The sequence below is a fragment of the Chanos chanos genome, chromosome 3, assembly GCF_902362185.1.
Source record: "Chanos chanos chromosome 3, fChaCha1.1, whole genome shotgun sequence".
Classification (NCBI taxonomy): Eukaryota; Metazoa; Chordata; class Actinopteri; order Gonorynchiformes; family Chanidae; genus Chanos; species Chanos chanos.
Window position 1 is genome coordinate 9,605,901 of NC_044497.1, and position 21,133 is coordinate 9,627,033.

A 21,133-nucleotide genomic window follows, 5' to 3' on the forward strand; every position below is an offset into this window, starting at 1 on the left:
ATGATAATAATAAAGGTACAAATATGTCATGATAAAGACACTACGTTAAAGAAACTGATTTAAAATCTAAGGCTCGTGGAAGAATACAAACATTGTATTAACAGTATCTGAAAATACGTCATAGTTTCCAAAGTGTTTAATCGCTTGGGAGCCCTCTAGGAGGTGTGGGGCAAAGAATGAATAAGGAAAATAAGGCAAATGGTCGCTGGCCTGTTATTCTCAACAGTTTCTGTCTGTGGTCGCCAGAGCAAGCTTATCTCAGCCTTTTGAAAGTTCTGGATTTGAAGCGCGGATGGGGAACCCGTTTTGTGCGCACTTCCTACTCATTCGGCTCATTGTACTTTTAGGATAACTTGTCTTGGGACGTTGCTACTGCCGAGTGGTAGGTGCACACGCTAAATTGCAAACTGCTACCTCATAAACAGATTTTCTCGACAGAGTGTTATTTTGTGATTGGATTAAAGAAGAGCGTAAGCCCTGGTGATTGTAGGCCGGTTTTCTTGAATTTGTGATGTGAGCAAAATTAAAGATAGCCCGCTATGTAGCCTGCCGGTACAAGCCAGCAAAGGGGTCTGCTGGATTGACTGATTTACCTCTTGGACAGTAACGTATTTACAGTCCTGACAGGACCAACATTTTACCTTCAGTTTAAACCCCAATTAAATTTTCAGTTCTGAGGATGATTTAGAGTTGTGATGTTACGTTAGTCTCTACAGACTAAGCTAGCCAAACAACTCACAAGCAAGCTAATTTGCTACCAGTTTGCAAAGAGCTGTGTACACACTGGTTGCCTAACAACGCACTCAGATGCCCAGCATCGTGGCGCACCCATTTCCTTACCGATAAAACCATTTTCGCGTTTTGTATTGGCAGTTTTTATGAGGAAGAAAACAAATATTTTTTTGTCATTATTGTCGCTTTTCAGGTTTGATATGAAACAATGGGCGACAACTTTGAAAACTTTTTAAATGAACAGAAGGCGAAGTTAGCATCAGATAAAGCGAATTATGTGCCTTACATGGAAATGAAGGTGGGTTCTGCCCTGGTGAAATGTACTGCTTTGTACTCATACTATAGAAATATTGTCCCTTCAGATAAATAAATATTTCTTTACCCAAATATTCTAAATGAATAATTCTTAACTCTGCAGCACTCCTGAGGAACAGTACCTTTAGTGAAATGAAGCAGTTTGCTAAATTTTGGTTTTGCTGTTTTACAGACCAAGGAAGACTACATAAACACAGAGAAGGAGAACACTGAGCCTGCCAGTGGGCCGTCACCATATAAACAGAACAAAGGTAATGAGAGAAAAAAAGGTATTTCAGTGAACACATTAGTGTTTTGTAGGGTACTGTAGGGCGCCATTTTATTTCATCCATCTGTGCACTCCAATCTATAAAAGTCCTCTGTGTTTTGCTTGTTTTCAGATGGATTTGGTCTAATTTTGCAGCTAGGAGAGGAGTATGACAAGAAGAAACAACAGCTAAAACAGGAGCTTCGTGAGGACTACATTCGCTATGTCTCAGAGGTACAATTACACCACGAATGCCCAACTCTCTTGTGTCAGAATACATCAGTCTGTTCTGATATAGCTCAGCTTTGACATAGTCCCTGTAATCTAGGCTTCAGTAATTAGATTACAAATCTTACTGTTTGAGGACCAAATTGTACATGGAGGCAAGCAACCTATTGCCTGAAATTTCAAATCGCTTGGTTTTAAGTGTCCTGCATTTGGGAAGGGGCACAGGGGGGTATTTGATTCTGCATGGCATAACTGTCACACCTAGGGGTATAACTATAGTGGTTCTTGTTTATTCTATGTTTAGAAAGAACATTTGATTGCAGACAAGCCAGGCCCAGAGTCTCAACTAGGGTCTCTTCCCATTAAAGAAAGGAAATCTGCAAAGGTATCTGTGTGTTGTCTGTTTGATTTAACATTCAACTCAGTTGACTGGTTTAAACACCAGTATTTCTTGGCATCATAACCTGAAAGAAAGTAAAATGTGATTTACAAGCACACATAGTTACCAAACACTGTGTGAGATTAGGTGTCCATTGGCAACTGCTTGAGTTGACATTGAGATGTGAAGAGCATTGCATTTCCTTCTGGATGATCTTATAGTGCTTTCTGCCTTGATTCTGGAAGTGTCTATTTCCGCGAAATAATATTTTTGTTACAATACATAATAACTGTATTTGTGCAATGATGTTATTTTTGTAGATAGTAATGTGTTTTCTCTACCCTTAGGACAAACTACGAGATGAGAGAAACAAGGAATACATTCTTTTCCTTAAAGGGCAAGGGGGAGCAAGAAAAACAAGGAACTCTTCCTTTGGTACTCCACAGGTACAAGTCCAGCAAATTGCTGTTCTTTGAAGCGGTACTCGAGAGTGGTTTTACCGTTCACTTTAGAAAGCTTTTAACACTACTGTTCAAATGTAAAGTCACAGTGTTAAATTGCAACATTACCTTTTAAAACTCAGCAGCTACCAAATGAGAATTTAGAACCTCATTTCTGTCAGTTGTCATAACAACCTCTCAATTACATATTCCACAATTAATTCTCGTTATTCAGAAATTCTGCGAAAAACAAACACGAGACTTTTGGTATTTAGAAAATAACGTTTGTTTTTATCGACAGGCACGGGACAGCGACCCTATTTGCTCAAAGCCTCCATTACCTCCCTCTGACAACGCAGCAGAGCAGGATCAGGCTAGAGCTTTAACCCCAGAGAGGTTGCTGTCCTCCAGAAAGGACGCTGCCACCCTGACAGAACCCAGGAGCAGGGTGTATCAGAGGCCAAGGCGACGCAGACGCTGGGTGGAGAGCCCAGAAACCTCTGAGGGGAGGCTGAGAAAGCACATAGATTCTTACAGCTCCGAGGAAGAACCTGAATTGGAAGAGGACGAGGAAGAGTTGGAGCAGCTGTACAAGAGGAGGTCCAGACATAGACGGGAGCCTGTACAAACTGACAGGAGAGAAAAAAGGTACTTGCTCTACACACGTTGTACCTTTAAGGCACTGTGCACATTGTGACCCACATCTGTTTGAATTCGGGTTGTGCCAAACTTGCTGATTGTGGGGTGGGGGGAGATCCAAGAGAATACAGTTGGCACAGTTGGGAGTGTCTGTCAGGGTCATTCACGCTGCTCATTGGTCTTTAGGACAGGTGCCTGTATAGTTGCAGTTATGTGAATAGTGCTCTCTTCCAAACACGTTATATTACTTGATGTTATCCATCTTATAGTATAAAAAGACATCGTGTCAATCTTTAGACGTAAAGCCTGCGCTCAACTTAATCTTGGTGGATGCTGTATCAGGGTGAAATCAGACAGCTGAACATTCTGGAGGGAAAAGAAGAAGAAGAAGAAGAAGAAAAGTATATATATAGCTCTACTGTATGCTCTCTCTAATAAATTTGTTTTGTCCTGTGTTGAACAGAACTGCTCATGAGAGGAGAGGAGTGGATACTCAGGCTGTTAATGAAGAGGTGCACCAAGAAGAGAATAGAAGAACTTTGTCAGCATCATTCAATCCCAAGTAATGATCTACTGCAATTAGAATAATTGGATTTTTTTTTTTGAAGCCCGTTTTTTTTTGCTGGAGCAAAGCTTGAATGCTTTTAGCGGCTGAGGAGGCAATTATTTCAGTCGGAGGGTTCACAAGGTTTATAAATCCTCCTTATTGATTGCTGCTTCAACTGACTGCCAGGATTGGAAAAAAAACAGGAAAAAAAGCTAATTTTCCCTGGCTTCTTTCAAAATTTGTTCATAATTGCGTTCATATTCATGTTTTTCAGACAGCGTCTCTGGCTGTTTAAACGCTAAGTGTGCTGTATCTGTCTTCGTGAGAATGCTAACTGGCTACAGTCACTCTTTATTCTGTCAGGGGGCTGGTATTGATCTGTAGATTGGGTGATTCACTAGTGGGACAGAGTGCTGTGCAGTGAAGCTGTTTAATCCGGTGTGTGTGTGTAGGTGTGTGTGTGTGTGTGTGTGTGTGTGTGTGTGTGTGTGTGTGTGTGTGATGTTGACTGACATAGTACTCGTGGCCTGGTTGGCAAGCGTGGTTATGATGTGTTTAATTGTAAGATGTCTGTGGGACAGGCCGGCATTTTCTCTGTGTGTGACTGGAAGTGTCTTTTAGTCCGCAGGACCTGGAAAAGACTGCAGAGAGATCCAAGTCGGCTTCCAACCAGAACATGGCCGAATTTGCCACGGGGCTCCTGATCGGTAGGAGAATTTATGCCTTTCTTCCACACGGCTGGATCACTTCTCCTGCCCGCTTCATAATAGATCAGTCAATGTAAATACCTGTCTAACAGAGCCTGCTAATGTGTCATTATTAACCCTACCCAGTTTTCATAGTGTTTTTGATGCTCCAGCTGTCCAGATACAGTCTCTTCTGACGACTGTGCTTTCACGCAGGAGCTGCAGAGGGAGGTGAGGCTGCTCAGAGGAGAAAGGAGCGGTATAGACAGGAACTGCTGGAGCAAATGGCCGAGCAGCAAAAGAACAAAAGAAGGTAAGTTGCTCCGCATGTATGAATATCCTCAATGGAAAAATAAAACCCAAAACGTTAGGAAGGAACCTACTAAATATGTGATGTTGTTCAGTGTGCATTTAAACAGACAATGTGTTAGACAGTGTTACTGTGGGTTATGTTATGAACCATTACCTTTATTATTTTTTTTTTTTAAGGGAAAAGGAGCTGGAGTTGAGAGTAGCAGCTACAGGAGCTGTTGACCCAGAAAAACAGGTAAAGAGACAGAGGTGAACTCTGACCCCCTCAAAGAGATCAAAGGGGTTTGAAACAGAAAGGCAATAGTCGTTTAAAAAATGTATACCAGTGTAGGCTTGAAGAGCTGATAGGAACAGATGTTGAACAATGTTAGAGCGAATTTGACCGTGTACCCTTTCTGTGCTTGTTTATAGCTGTACCAGAAGCAGGTAAATGCACGCACATCACTCAGTAGTGGGTGGGCTTGCATCATGCACGGGTTTTAGAACCTCCTTGCACTCCTTATGTAGCACAACAATATGGTGTCTAAATGAGCAGTAGATCTTATTTTTATTTATGTAATTCTTTTTGTTTACAGTTGTGTCTTTAATGCCAGTGCTCTGCTGGGACTTTTGTTGTGTGTGTCTTCACTGCAAACTCACCCCCTGATTGTCCCATTTATGCACAGCTGAAAGAGCATTACCTTAAAATACCAACCTTGTCACTAATCTGTTTGTATCTTTGTCTACAGCACGCAGACTCTGAAATGTGCAATGTGTCTTCTCTCTCACTGTATCTAATAGCCTGATCGTATCAAACAGTTTGGTGCGGTAAATCGGGAATATGAAAGCAGGAAAAGAGACGCTCCTTACAGGCCTGGGATCGGTCTGAACGCTTTAAGGAGCGACTCAGATAGGGGTTCACGCGAAGAGAAGCCGTCCCTGGATGAGACGGCTCCCCCGGAGAGGCCCCGTGCGGCGTTCCAGTCACCACCCCTGGGCTACAACGCCGCCCTGAGCCTGCAGGCTGCGGCGGGAGATGCAGGGTTAGGGACAGGAGCTGGTCTGGGTGTTAGTGAAGTAAGCCCCATCAATGATGACTTCCACAGAAGACTCTCAGGTACTCTGGGAGACATTATGGCTCCGAGGTATGCTCCAGCCTTGAACAAACAGCTTGTTGTATCAACTGTAGAACTGTCTCTCTTCTGTGTCCGAGCAAAATAAGGTCCTCGGATGAATATCAGTCTTTTTTTGTATTTCCACTTTTAAAATGTGTTTCAGGGGTTGTTAAAAGTAACGCGTTTGTATGTTTTTAGAATCAGAAGTGTCCCGCTGCCTTTGGCACCCACGCTAGCAGACACGTACAGAACTCCATACGATGATGCTTACTACTACTATGGGGCCAGAAATCCCCTGGATCCCAGTCTAACCTACTGTGAGTTTGAATGGCTTTTCAGTGCCATCGCACAGTGACCTACTTTTGAGCTCTTCATCGTTGATGTTTCTGATGTTCCGACAGACTGATGGTTTTTAAGACTGATTTTCATTACATAGCCATGATCCTTTTTTGGTGATATATATTTTGGAAATGAGAGTGATTTAGGGTGAGTTAAATATTTTCAAGATAATATACTGTTCTTGGGATCGTTTTGTAACGTCTCTTGCCATCATTTGTCAGCTCTGAGTAACGCAGATGGCTTTATAAAGCTTAGCACTCTATACAGGCTTATTATTCTTCATTCAGAGTGCACTATATCACCAGCTCAATGATGATAAAAAGTTGGCATGGCCGTTCACGGGCCTCTGATGTGTGTCTAATCAGTCACAGTGTTCCACAGACGACTGCTGATGCTTGATTTGGCCTCTGGAGACGCTACCAGATGTACTGGAATGACTGTGTCCAACAGGCTGCTCAGAAAAAATGACGTGCCCTTTTTTCCTTTCGGAAAAAACCTTTGTCTGAGTGTGGAAATGGCCTTTACAATACTCTAATTGTGTATGTTTTTGTGTGTGTGTGTGTGTGTGTGCGCGTGTATGCGTGTGTGTGCGTGTGTGCGTGTGTGCGTGCGTGCGTGTGTGCATGTGTGTGTGCGCGCGCGCGCGCACGCATGGTTTTCTTTTGAACTGCTAGATGGACGTCCAGTGCATGGAGGACAGCAGTTCCCCAGTGTTGCTCCTGGAGGTCCTCAGCCTCTCCAGCAGCCTCCCAGTGGAGCCTTCAAACAGTGGGTTCTCTCATACTTCACTTCTCTTTTCCTTTTGGTTTTTTTTTTTTTAAACTCCTTAAAAGGATTACTCCTTACGTTGATTGAACTTGCACCACAAATTAGCGTATTTCTAAATTTTGAGGTCAGCCTGCATGCAGATGTCAAATTATGATTCATATATTAATGTAAATTTATTCGTTATTAATCTCAAGATCTCAAACGTGTCAGAACTGATGTTTGAACACATTACCATCCTCATTATGACCATGTTTTTGGTGTAGTCACACCTTTTGGATGGTGCTTGAAGTACCATAAGGGGGCGCCTGTAGACCTGCAAATATGTAGCCTGTGTTCTGTGTATGAAAAAAAAAAAAAATCCTATGTATGAAATATATATGGCACTTCTTCTGTGAAAATAAACATTGTTTCCATTGACTGTTCTGCTTATAATGAGAAATATTTGGCGTATGTCCTCACAGAGTGAATAGTCAGCAGGGCATTGGTCCACCTGGAGAGGGTTCAGGGGTCTATTCTACAGAGAGACCCAAACAGACCAAAGACAGTGTCCTGAATTACCAAGATGCTCTTAAACAACAGGTACACTGTGAGACATGTTAAAGTAAAAACAATGACCTTACAGCCAGCTTGGATGTTCATTAATCTTTCACCTCTATTAGTTTTAACGTAGCCTGCTGTTTCATAGCTTAAGCATGATAAAGTATCTGTTAACCAGAGTGTGTAGATGGAGTCGGCTCTGTATAGGAAATGGGGTCGTTTTTTTCGTGATGGGGGTGGACATAGACGCGATGTCATATCAGGACACACTACTTTGTCCTTATTTCTCTTTCAGGGAAACTTTGGATATTTCTGCAGTACAACTTTTGTATAGTTGTTTTGAAAAAAATAAAAAAGTCTGCCTAAAATGAGCTGATTATCGATTGAGCAGCAGGTCTTTTCTCATTTGCTCAATAGAGTTCAGTTTATTTGAGATGCTGCTCAGTGCAGTAGTTTTTTGTGATGGAGTGTGGAGCTCAGTGCTGAGTGAGACATGAGGAGAGAGTTTTATGATCCTGAATGTTAATATTTATTGTATCAGCGTGTGAGTTCACCTGGGCTAATGCCTGGAGAACAGAAGCCAATGACTCACATCACTGACTGTCTGCAGAATTGTCACAGTCAAAGACATGGCTATGATGGCAGTTTCTCAAGGTGAAATGTCCATATCAGTGTTAGGTCTGTTAGCTTTAAGTATAGCGTAAATAAATCCGACGTTGAGTATATTGTAGTATTTCATATCTGCAAGAAATGGATTGTTCATTTTACTTCTTTAAAATTCTTGTCATGGTGTGACAGAAGATGGAGAAAACACTGCTCAGTGGTCACTGACATCATTTCATTTTTGGACACAGATCCAGGAAAGACAGGAGCGAAAGAGGCGAGAGAGAGAGGAGAGGGAGCGCTACGACGCTAAACTGGAGGCGGAGATGAAAGCCTATGAGCCGTGGGGGCGGGGAGGGGGTGGAGCTCCACTGAGAGATGACCGGGGCAACCTCATCAGTACGCAACCTGGCTTCACAGCACCGCCCCCAAGCCAGCTGGCCTCCTGTGATCTTCTTAAGTTTGATATAGATCCACAGTTGGTCAAAGTTAAATCGAACAAAACTTTTCTCAGAGCCATGACGTACTGCTGCAGCGCTCTTGAAATTTCAGATCTTGCTCTAAATCAGTTTATTTCAACCATATTCAACCCTCAAGTCATACCTATGCAAATATTGATATATAGTACATGTTGCCATGGAGTTAACATTTAAATTCAGACCTCTCTATCCCTCATGCATCCATATTTGGCCTTCACATTAAGTACTGTTATATGTTATGGATATTTCAGGCAGCAGACAGATAAGTACAGGTGATGTGTGTGTTGATGGTTTGCCTTTAGGTGACCTGAGACACATGCACAGGTCAAATGAGGAGGCCTACGTGAACCCTGAATATCGGGACAGAAGAGCCGTGACGTCCATGTCAAAAGGAGAGGACAGGATTCCCTCTACTCACAGACTGTCGGGTACCTCTGATTTATCCAGATCATCTATCTCAGACAGGCTTCTCCAGATCTCCAGATCTGTTTTAGATATTCCAAAAAACGTTCTGACATCGGAGGTGTCCAGAAACCTGGTTTCAGATTCAGGTGTCTAAGAAGTGATTTTAGACTTTGAACGTTCAGAGCGGCGCACAGTCATCTTTGAGTCAGTGTTCTTGTTCCCGCAGATTTCTCCGCGGCTCAGCCGTCGCCACACGCTCGAGGCAACGTCTTCGCAGAGCTGCCTACACCTCAGCAACTACACGAACAAGACAAGTACAGGGATTACCTGAGACAGCAGGTATACACACACACACACACACTTTCTCAGGGAGCTTCAGACCGCGTTTACCGCCGTGCGCCCGTAGAATGGTTCTCTCTCTCTTAACCAAAAGCATTGCATTGGCTTGGGTGATCCATAGATCGAGGAGAAACGGAGAAAGGATGCAGAAGAGAAGGAGCGTCTGAGGCTTGAGACGGAGAGGGAGGAGAGGAGATTGGCTGAACAGAGGGCTCGTATCCAGAAGGAGTACGAGGAGGAGCAGGAAAAGAAGAAACGCAAGGAGATGGAGGTGGGCCGTACGCTGACTCGATCCTTATGGTGGTCAGATGAATCAGAGTTTTATGCCTAGTCGTCCTGAAAAACCCTCACATGGTTTTCTCTTAAGGCAGGCGGCGCCCCTGTGGTATTGCTTTTAAAAGTTGTTTTGTATGGTAGTCATTGTAATGACCTGACACAAGGGAACTGGTTGATGAATAGTGCTACGGACTTTGTGTTGCCTTTTTTTCCATTCATAAAGATGTTTTAAGTTAAGTTGAAGGTAAGCAAAAGCAAGGAAAGGCACATGTATTTCTGGAGAGTTCTAGAATCCCCTCTCAGCTGTATTGGAAAAGTTGTTTGATATTGATATGTTGTTCTTTTGAGGAATTTTTAGCTGGAGTAATTCATCAGCGGAGAAGAGTTTTTTTTTTTGTCTTTATTGTCTTTTGTCTCTCTGAAGAAAACTTCTCTCCTCTACAGCAAATAGCCAAAAATGAAGAGCTGGTTCGTCAGGCAGAGGAACGGCGCAGAGAGGCTGAACGCAAGAAGAAAGAGGAGGACGAGAGAGCGACCGAGGCCTTGAGGAAGCAGTACGAGAGAGACAGACAAACTCGTCTGGAGGAGGTGAAGAACACAGGACAAATGACTCATGCAGCGGTTGTCAGTTTTAATCTCCCTTTTGAAAATAACCACAATAACAAAGGGGTTTTTTTTTTTTTTTGTTTTTTTTTTTTAACGTGAACTTTTTCAAAGATTCACAGAGAGCCGTCGCCACCCATCCCGACCCTGCAGAGGAAGTTGGGTCAGCAGCGTTCTCCCAGACCACTGAGCGTAGAGAGCCGTCGATCTGCTGCCTCTCTGGCTGTAAGTGTGACACACGTCACCAGCTCCAACAAGTGCCGCTGACCGAGTTTAATGTGGAGCAACACGTCTGTCGCAGATGTAGATCGGACAGATCTGTTTTAAATGATCATGCCATGTTAATGAATAAGCGGCATAGATGGGAGATTAAACTATAAGTGTGTCTGTTGCGCGTGTGTCCGTTCAGGCGAGGTCGAGGTCTGCCCCTCACTCTCCCCCCGTGCCCGCGCGGAGGAATCAGCTCCGAGCAACAGGTATATCCATCAACATCCCAGTGTGACCGTCCCGTTAATACTCTAACCTGTATAAATTACAAATGAATACAATTTCAGTTGAAATCTGTGATCTGTTATGCTGAGTCATAGTCCTAGTTTTCATAGTGACAGTTTTTGGTAAACACACAGGCAGTGTGCAGTCAACATGAGAACAGAGAGGGCTAAGCAGGGATGCTTTGTTGACGCTGTGTGTGTGTGTGTGTGTGTGTGTGTGTGTGTGTGTGTGTGTGTGTGTTTCAGAGGAACAGCAGGGTGTGATCAGTGAGCTATCAGCTCTGCGTAAGCAGCTGCGCAGTGAACAGAGACGTGTGGAGGACCAACTGCTGCAGTCTGACAGAGACGATGTCATCACCCCTGTTTATCATAAGTGGGTAAACATATGCACACACACACACTCACTCCTGCAATGATCATCTAATGCGACTTTATAAGGATGATTTCACCTGGATTTGATCTATTTGTCTATCCGCTTTTTCGTCCCCTGTAAATTAAGCCAGTAAGTGCATTAATGTAGCGTGTATAACAAACAGGAGAGTTAATCAAATTTGACTTTCCTCATTAAAAAAAAAAAAAAAGGCAGTTTGAAAAACATGTTGGAGCTGTTGGCAGTTTGCAGGGCTTTTGAGGGCTTGTAAGCTGCTTATGGTGTGTGTGCCACGCTTTAACACGTCCTGCAGCTGATACAGCGCTTTGATGTGTTCTAATATTAATAGTCAAACAGCGTTTTCTTTTCTCCAACCCCAACATACTAACCACCTGTAACAACACATTACGTTCCCTTTTAAAGAGTGCCAGACTCGTAAAGCCTTTTTTCAGACTTATTCAGTTAGTTATAAGACTAAAGCAAAAGGTTAAGTCCAACAGGAATGTACTTTATCTCTTTTCCCACTGGACAGGACACTGTAGGATTTTGACTGTAGTTAATTGGCTAGCTGAGATATTGTGTTAATGAAGTACACCCCCCTCACCCCGGGTGGTTTCTTGTATAGTGGGTTTAGGATAATGATGAAAAGCCTTCTGTGTCTTATTTGTGTGTGTGTGTGTCTGCTTGCGTGCATGCGTATGCAGACACAGAGAGCGACCTCCGGCGGATGTTTTTGACATGGCCAGACTGCGTATCCAGGTGCCTGCCAGGAGACCCCCCTCAAAAACCAAAGCACCAGTTAACATTCAGAATATACTGGACTTCAACCAGCTCAAGTATAGAGGTAAATCTATACTCCACACACCTGATAATCCACAGGGTGTTTTTTTTCTTACAGGGGTTAATTCCCACACCATCAGACTCTCTCAGACTGAACTCAGTCATGTATGAACTTATGTCATTATACCCTCTCCTTAAAGCACCAGTGTTAGATTTGCACTAAAAGGTCTTTTACTGTGATTCCACCAAGCCCATTCATTCTCACTGTGCTGTTACCTTCTAGTGAACTACAGCCAACACCATCCTATCCCTGACTCCCTCTATACTGTCCTTCCATAGTTTCACACAGCCAGGCCCACACACTCATGTTTCTCTCTGTGCTTCTCTGTTTTTGATACAAAGCCAAGTCTCCATCTGCTCAGAAACGTCCCATAAAAGTTTCCCTTTTTACATGTTTTAATGAATTTCTCCCGGGAGGAGATAACGCGTCTTCTCCTCTTGCCAGACTTCATGCGATTTCGCCATCCAATCTGTGACAGTGTGACGTTACCTCTTTTGTAGTTGAAACAAGTGTAGCAGACACTTATCAGCAGTGTGTCAAGCCTTTCTAAAACCTCCCCTCACATTCTGCTTTTGCTTTGAATGTCTGTGAATGTGTGACTATGAATTGATCATTAAATCACCCATATACGTAACAGACAGCTCAGCAACATCGTTAACACATAATCAATCCTAATAAATACAAAGGTGAAGACATCTTTAGAGGAGAGGAGTGTTTTGAATTTATCTGATACACAGAAGTTGTAGTTCTATAAGAGAATAGAAACACGTCACATACTGGTGCAGCGTTTGGCTCTGTAGAAGTGTGAATCTATGCTTGATTATACAAAATATTTCAAAGGACATTTTCCATTTTCTTAAGAGATTGTATCTCTCCCCTTTCAAATGACCCTGCTCAGCGTGTCCTATTTTCTCTGTGGCTTCTCCTGCCGTTGCAGTAACTAATTCCCTGTCATCGTTCGGCGGTTGGCTGTAGATGGGGAGATGGAAGGAGCCTTTTTGTGTCCTCTGAAGCGTGACTCAGCACCAGTCGCTGACTCATGCCCCTGTTTTAGCACAGTTGGGACAAGAGTTCACCTCCTCTTTTACTAATCTGTTTGAAGTTTTAAAAACATTTATGGTCTTTCTCCGCTCCCCCGCTGTTTGAGCTACACTAATACATACAAGTTCTGCTCTCTCGCCTTTGCCTGTAACTTTCCACCAGGCGGATAACTACAGCTAAGCTAAGCTGTGTGTGTGTCTGCGTATGCCTGCGTGTGTGTGTGTGTGTGTCTGCATTTGTGTGTGTTTTGCAGACAGTGTGTCTCGTGAGGAACTGCGACATGCATTTCCTGACCCACCCAGTGATGATCACAGTCTGGACATCCAGCAGCAGGCTCTTCTCAGAGAACAGCAACGCAAGATCAGCAGCCTGAGAACAGCCAGAGGAGCTGGTCAGTGTACATACACACACACACACACACACATACACTCTCTCTCTTTTTGTCCCGAGTACTGTTAGTGTCCTCACTCAGTTCTTTCGTCTCAGATTACTTTGACCTGTCATCTCCTGTGAAACATCATCATCATCATCATCATCAGTTGGTGAGTGGGACGGACGCCCTGCTCCTCAGTTTGGTTCCTTAGAATTAGTGTGACCCACTTTTCCATGGCCTGGCAGGATAAATACACACTGTTACTTCTCTCTGACAGCCTGTGTTATTGACATGACATTTTTATCGATGTGTTTATTTGTCCAGAGGGAGAACTCTGCTGGAGACCCAGGGAGAGGTTCTCTATTAGAGGCAGATAGTGCTTTTATTGGTAAGACCTTTTCAGCTCAGTCCAACAAGGACAGTGTTAGTCAAATGTTATCAAATGTTATCAAATTGTGCATGCACACAGAAATTAACATTGCTCTCAGACATGGAACACACAACGTGACTTCTGAAGCAGAGTGTGTTGTATTTCATTTTCAAATCTTGGTGGCGGCATTTCAAAACCCACGTAGTCATAACATGGAAAACGCTCTGACATGAGGGCGACCGTGTATTATGAGAATAGGCCGGGGCCTGCCACATGTCGTCTAAGAGTTCACCAAAAGGCTTCACGCTTCACCACGTCCGCTGTTAGCTCAGGACATTTTTCTGACAGCTGGTGCCAGTGTCACCCACAGCCCCGTGCCAACTGCCAGGCAGAGAGCTGCCAGCTCAGTGACACTGAAGGACAGGCGGGGGGAAATGAACGTGGCTGTGATTTTTTTTTTATGGCTCTGTGCTTTACTGACTCACCTGTCCTAAACTTCATAAGCTCTCTGTGGTCAGTGTGTTTTGGTGAGTGTGTATAGCGGCAGTGACGTCGGGAGCGGCGGGTCTGCGGTACGCTAATGTTCTTGCGGATCTCGTGCAGATCCCAGTGGAGACGTGTACACGGAGCCGCCCCCCCCTGAGCAGAGGGCTCGACAGAACTCCGCCAGAGACAGGAGGCGGGCCGCCAGGAAGACAGACTTCGGTGATGTAAGTCATTGTTTTGAAGGGGGGGGGATGAATTATTTTCGCTTTTATTTTATTTTTAGTGACTTACAGAATATGTTAACTTTTATGCTGTGTTTTATCTGTTTTAGATTTTTATGTGCACACACACACACACACACACACACACATACACACACACACACACACACAGATATATATATATACATGCACTATATTCTTGAGTAATTTTACATCATTTTAATTTTAATATTTTTAATCTCAGAAATAGCATGGGTATCCCAATATGTGTGTTTCTGTTGATATATTTCACTGTTTGTAGCTGAGTATTATCGTCTGCCAAGTTCTTCAGATGACGAATCTTTGTAAGCGTGTTAAATGATGTAAATCCTGAGCCTGTTCTGTTTGTGGATAGGCCAGTGTTAAATGATGTAAATCCTGAGCCTGTTCTGTTTGTGGATAGGACAGTGTTAGATGATGTAAATCCTGAGCCTATTCTGTTTGTGGATAGGACAGTGTTAAATGATGTAAATCCTGAGCCTGTTCTGTTTGTGGATAGGACAGTGTTAGATGATGTAAATCCTGAGCCTGTTCTGTTTGTGGATAGGACAGTGTTAGATGATGTAAATTCTGAGCTTGTTCTGTTTGTGGATAGGACAGTGTTAAATGATGTAAATCCTGAGCCTGTTCTGTTTGTGGATAGGACAGTGTTAAATGATGTAAATCCTGAGCCTGTTCTGTTTGTGGATAGGACAGTGTTAAATGATGTAAATCCTGAGCCTGTTCTGTTTGTGGATAGGACAGTGTTAAATGATGTAAATCCTGAGCCTGTTCTGTTTGTGGATAGGACAGTGTTAAATGATGTAAATCCTGAGCCTGTTCTGTTTGTGGATAGGACAGTGTTAAATGATGTAAATCCTGAGCCTGTTCTGTTTGTGGATAGGACAGTGTTAGATGATGTAAATCCTGAGCCTGTTCTGTTTGTGGATAGGACAGTGTTAAATGATGTAAATCCTGAGCCTGTTCTGTTTGTGGATAGGACGCCCAGTCGCTCCAGTCCATCAGCAGCTTTAACGTAGAGAGTGTTATGGAGCGAAACCAGCGGCGGATGAGAAGACTGGAGGACATGAGTGAGAGGGACTGGAGATCTGGTGAGAGACTTAAAAATGATCCATAATTCTAATAACATGACGCTTTACTTTTACCTTTGTGTGTTAATGACAGTATTCATGGCGGTAACCTGTAATGCTAGTGTGCTTGGTAGATTTGATCTGATGTAACGCTCTGTCCCGTCCAGAGGAGGTGTCAGGGGATGAGGGGGACGATTTTTGGGACCAGCCTCTGCCTCCTCACACAGACAGACGTGTTTCTGTGGACACGGTTGCCACAGAGCCTTGGCTAAGGCCTGGTACTTCAGAGACGCTGAAGAGATCCATGGCAGGTCGCAGGCTGTCCAGCAAACAACCCATTGATCAGGACTGGGAGGGACCCTCCACTTACCATGGTTAAACCTCACACTCTAATGGACATTTCACTTACCATGGTGAAACCAGACTCACTGATGGCCATTCCACTTACCATTGTTAAAACAGACTGACTAATGGACATTCCACTTACCGTTGTTAAACCAGACTCACTAATGGACATTCCACTTACCATGATGAAACCAGACTCATTATTGGAGCTGTTCTAGGAGCGGAGCTTTCCCTGGACTTACAGAAGCGCCTTTTATCAAATACTGTTCACAAGAAGTGTCCAACTGAGATCTAAGACCAAAGATTTTTCCTACAACTTACACATGAGTGTGTATGGAATGTGACGCTGAGTTATTGCACTTTTTTCCCCTGACTCAGGAATGTCACGTCAAGCAGTCAGTGTAGGTGAAAAAAACATTTGAGATGATTCAGCATGTTACAGAATGTGGAGGGGTAGCGGACAGACTGGTGGAGTCTTAGGCTTTAAGGTTAGTGTTTTGATCAGTCTGCCTAGAGATTGCATTTTGTGTCATAAATAACAGATGCGTGAATACGGAGCCCCGGAGATACGGTAAAACAGATGCATAGACAGAGTCCGCATCAGTCGGTATCTGCCTCAGTTTCCCTGGCAGGCAAGAGCAGCTTTCAGCAACCACATCACACACACGTCCTCTTCGCTACACATGAGTGTGAACAGTGTGTGTGTGTGTGTGTGTGTGTGTGTGTGTGTGTGTGTGTGTGTGTGTGTTTTTGTGTGTGTTTGTGTGTGTGTGTGTGTGTGTGTGTGTGTGTGAGTGTGAGTGGATGAGTGAGTGCACTGCATGAATTCTATCTGCACTTCCACGGCTCTGATGTGAATGATGATATTGATTGAAATTCTATGAATCCACAACAAGGTTTGTGTTTACACTGAACGTGTATTGATATTGAGAATGTGAACCGAATGTGAAAATATGAAATTTACTGTATTTAAGATGAATTTACATTGTGTACAGTTTTTGGAGAAATAAATTGGTTGTTTTTAATGATATTACCCTAACCAAAGGCTGGTTCTTTGAGATCTTTATAAGTTGTATGTATAAGTTTGTACAAGTATTTTATTACTCTCAGAAACAGTAAAATTAGTCAGCTTAAGATGAACAAATGGGCAAAGTTTTAAACTTTGCCCATCAACCTATGGCCTGCCTCCTATGGTTCTTTTGGGGATTTATTACTATTCAACGATGTTACAATTTTATCACATGCCCAGGAAATTGTATCAAAATCTTTACAGTACTTTGAAAAATTATACTCCACAAACCCGTAATAGGCTCCATATATATGTAGAATTAGTGTGCATATTAAAACATTGTGCAGTGGTTCGACTCTTTAGGGCTGAGTTTAAATTGACGTGTTGTAAAACGGAATGTCAAAGACTGTATCGTGGTCAGGTAAAGAGAAGCAACTTATTGAAGTATCCATGAGAAAATGTCTGTGATAAGAGTACGGGTGGTGAGGAGGGGTATGAATGATGAGAATATGCATTCATTTCAGTCCATATGGGCAAATTAAAGATGCATTTATGAGGTCACGTTTGACATTCTATACATAAATTTTAACAAACAATACCAGCAGTATCAAATTCTCAAGGTGCATTTAAAAGCAGTGAAGAGACAAATCAATTTGAATCATCCTTGCACTGTATTATAAGATCTTTGTTTCCATCTTACTCAGAAGATACAGCAAAAATTCAAACACAGAGTTTCTTAATTAAAAAATAGTTGGCAAAGTGACACTGCTTGAGAAGGCTTAACACAATGCATTCACAGCAAATTTTTTTTCCCCTCAATTCTTTTTTTTTTTTTTTTTTTTTTTAGCTAAGGACTAAAAGCTTTTCAGTCGCTGAAATAGATATTTTAGATGGCTGACAAGTATCCTAATATCCATGCATTTAGACTGTGGTTGCAGGTGTGTGTGTGGATAGTGTGTTAGTTTTCAACTAAAACGTGTCTTAGGAAACGGTGGCCGTGACGTTCTACATTAACCGTAGTAAAAGCTCCACTTTTTCTCCTTTAAGAGAATAAATGATTCAAACAATGTCCCTCTGCTACAGTGCTTCACTGGATTCAGACAGTAAAACACAATGTGTCCCAGTCAAAGGTATCAGAGGAGAAATGGAGAGAGCCGCGGATGAGGAACAGGAAGTGAAGATAGCTGAAGAGAAGGAGAGACTTTGAGGAGGAGAAAGGTTAAGAGTGAATGGGGTCTGGTAAACCCAGGAAATCTGGATGAGACCTTAAAGTGTTTGGAAACCCCCAGAGTCAAGTCTGTGCGTTCTTTAGAGAAACAGAGAGATAGCTTGTTCAGACGAATCCTGACAACTTTGGCTTTGGTCTAATGTGTGAGAAAAACTGAGTGAGTAAGTGAAAAACAATGAGATCGCCCATAAACACTAGAGAATGCATCTGGTGTTGGTGTATTTGTTTCAGAACATCCTGTTGTGTAAAAAGTTCTGTTATAAAGAAATACTGTTATAAAGTATAAAAAAAACCCCAACTCAATCCCCACCCATTCATACTGAATCAATAAAATTCCAGATGACACTGTAATGTTTGTTTTTGTGTTTGTGTTTGTATGTGTGTGTGTTGTATTAGTCTTTTTAACTGTTAGATGGACTGTATGTGGGTGGTGACCCTTGCCCTGGAACTCCTGACCTTCTGCAGCATTGACCCATCACACTCTTGGTGCCCATACACACTTTTCCTCTCACCTTTTCCATAGACAGTTAATATTTGTGAAGACTGTTACATCCTTTCAGTTTTAACACTGCTAAATATTTGTTCCTCAGTTCTTGTTCTTCATGTACTTCAGTATCCTCCAATATATGACACTCACACACACACACACACACACACACACATATATATATTTAAATAAGATCCGGAGTTCCTCTTGGGTGGCTGTAAATACCAGTATTGATGTCTGTAGACATTGCCAGCCACTTGGTTCACACGTTACACTGTCCACTATCAACGTTATTTGAATTATATATTCATCACCATTAGGGGGCACCTGAGCTATGTATACTGCCTGTATTGTACACAGCTGGAAAGGCACAGATCTGCAAAGTTTATTTTCTATGTTTCCAGTTTTTCTGTCCAACAGGGCATATCTCCAGCTGGAGAGGGTTCGGGGCTCTATTCTACAGAGCGACCCAAACAAACCAAAGACAGTGTCCTGAATTACCAAGATGCTCTTAAACAACAGGTACACTGTGAGACATGTTAAAGTAAAAACAATGACCCTACAGCCAGCTTGGATGTTCATTAATCTTTCACCTCTATTAGTTTTAATGTAGCCTGCTGTTTCATAGCCTAAGCATGATAAAGTATCTGTTAACCAGAGTGTGTAGATGGAGTCGGCTCTGTATAGGAAATGGGGTCGGTTTTTGTTGTGATGGGGGTGGACATAGACACGATGTCATATCAGGACACGCTACTTTGTCCTTATTTCTCTTTCAGGAAAACTTTGGATATTTCTGCAGTACAACAATTGTGTAGCTGTATGTGCTGCACAAAATGAGCTGATTATCGATTGAGCAGCAGGTCTTTTCTCATTTGCTCAATAGAGTTCAGTTTATTTGTGCAGTAGTTTTTTGTGATGGAGTGTGGAGCTCAGTGCTGAGTGAGACATGAGGAGAGAGTTTTATGATTCTGAATGTTAATATTTATTGTATCGGCGTGTGAGTTCACCTGTTCTAATGCCTGGAGACCAGCAGCCGATGACTCACATCACTGACTGTCTGCAGAATTTAGAGTGCAGAAGAAGATAAGATAGCAATGGCACTGGTATTTTTGTTTTTTTCAAGGTAAGACAAATATTGCGACATTAAGTCAGTTAGTTTTAAATTGTTGCTGATTTATGATGAGCCTTGCATCCTATTTCAAACCCCCTAAAAATGGAAAAAAAATCTTCTAATTTCTGATAATGACGCTGATGATGGCTCAACGGTCATAAAGATCATTTTCATTATACCAATTCTCATTATACTAGTATTTCGGGAGGAAGGGAGAAGAGGAGACATAAGGAGAGTGGCCTTCATTGAATTTGCCCTTGTAATGGTCACGTTGACCTGAACTTCATGCATAAGCATTGCTGGGGGAATTGTCTGAGGAATCTAGCACTACAGAGCAAGCTTGCCACCCCCCCCCCCCCAAATTACCCCCCCCTTGCCGCAGCATTCCCTGACCATTCACATTGTCCAGGCATCTCTCCAGTGTCACGTCTGTTAGCACCTCACCACAAGCATCGCTAACATCAACACCTGTACTTTCAACTGTAAATCGTGCTACTGACTAAGTTCAACATGACACAGAGCCTCAGTCACGACTCGACATTGAATTTATTTTTCAATGGCCATACTGATAAAAAAACTGCAAACTGACTAAAAGTGAATATGCCTCTGCTATGTACTGCCTCAAGGTCTGCTTCTCGCCTTCCACCACCCGCATAAAAGATTCAGTCAGGAGCGGCAGACAATATACAACAACCTCAGAATGGTCTGTTCTAATAATTTGCTATCCTTAATTATAAACTAACAAGCTTTCAGTTGAAATCTGCGATCTGTGCTGAGTCATAGTCAGCCTTTATAATGACAGTCTCCTTCTAAACACACAGGCTGTGTGCAGTCAGTATGAGAATAGAGAGACATGTATTGAGGTTGACGCTTTGTGTGTGTGTGTGTGTCTGTGTGTGTGTGTGTGTGTGTGTTTCAGAGAAGCAGTGGGTTGTAATCAGCGAGCTATTGACTCTGCACAAGCAGATGCATAATGAACAGAGAAGTGTTGGATGTAAAAAACACTGCAGTCTCACAGAGAGAGAGGATCTGAACTCTCGCGTTCATTTCAAATCGGGGTAAACACACATACACATGGACACAATTACTCATCATTAAATGTGAGAGTTTAAATAGCATTTCACTTGGATTTGATCTATTTATCTATCTGCTTTTTGGTCCCCTGTAAATTAAATCAGTAAGTGCATTAATGTAGCGTGTATAACAAACAGGAGAGTTAATCAAATTTGACTTTCCTCATTAAAAAAAAAAAAAAAAAAAAAAGGCAGTTTGAAAAATATGTTGGAGCTGTTGGCAGTTTGCAGGGCTTTTGAGGGCTTGTAAGCTGCTTATGGTGTGTGTGCCACGCTTTAACACGTCCTGCAGCTGATACAGCACTTTGATGTGTTCTAATATTAATAGTCAAACAGCGTTTTCTTTTCTCCAACCCCAACATACTAACCACCTGTAACAACACATTACGTTCCCTTTTAAAGAGTGCCAGACTCATAAAGCCTTTTTTCTTACCACGTGATTCTTAGAATGATATTATTACAGTAAGAGAAGTGCATCTTTTATGTTTTATTTGCATCTGTGAATGAGAGTGTGTGTGTGTGTTAAGACATGGAAAGTGCCCCTCTGCTGTAGATATTTTGAAAGAACATTGATATGACGTATGACAGCTGTACAGACATCATATGTGGG

General features: G+C 42.5%; 1 protein-coding gene across 1 annotated transcript; it reads left to right on the plus strand.

Annotated features, from left to right (window-relative positions):
• The first annotated feature begins 940 nt into the window (after nucleotides 1–940).
• Nucleotides 941–15,649, plus strand: cspp1a (centrosome and spindle pole associated protein 1a). Its single transcript, XM_030767544.1, is given in 28 exon segments — nucleotides 941–1,030; nucleotides 1,220–1,298; nucleotides 1,428–1,528; nucleotides 1,827–1,907; nucleotides 2,249–2,347; nucleotides 2,643–2,989; nucleotides 3,444–3,542; nucleotides 4,149–4,234; nucleotides 4,430–4,526; nucleotides 4,703–4,760; nucleotides 5,261–5,649; nucleotides 5,818–5,970; nucleotides 7,188–7,305; nucleotides 8,118–8,265; nucleotides 8,648–8,773; nucleotides 8,977–9,089; nucleotides 9,211–9,360; nucleotides 9,810–9,953; nucleotides 10,083–10,193; nucleotides 10,378–10,444; nucleotides 10,706–10,832; nucleotides 11,540–11,673; nucleotides 12,965–13,102; nucleotides 13,198–13,253; nucleotides 13,409–13,472; nucleotides 14,058–14,164; nucleotides 15,180–15,291; nucleotides 15,438–15,649. Coding segments are annotated over 28 exon segments (3,606 nt in total).
• The last annotated feature ends 5,484 nt before the right edge of the window (nucleotides 15,650–21,133 follow it).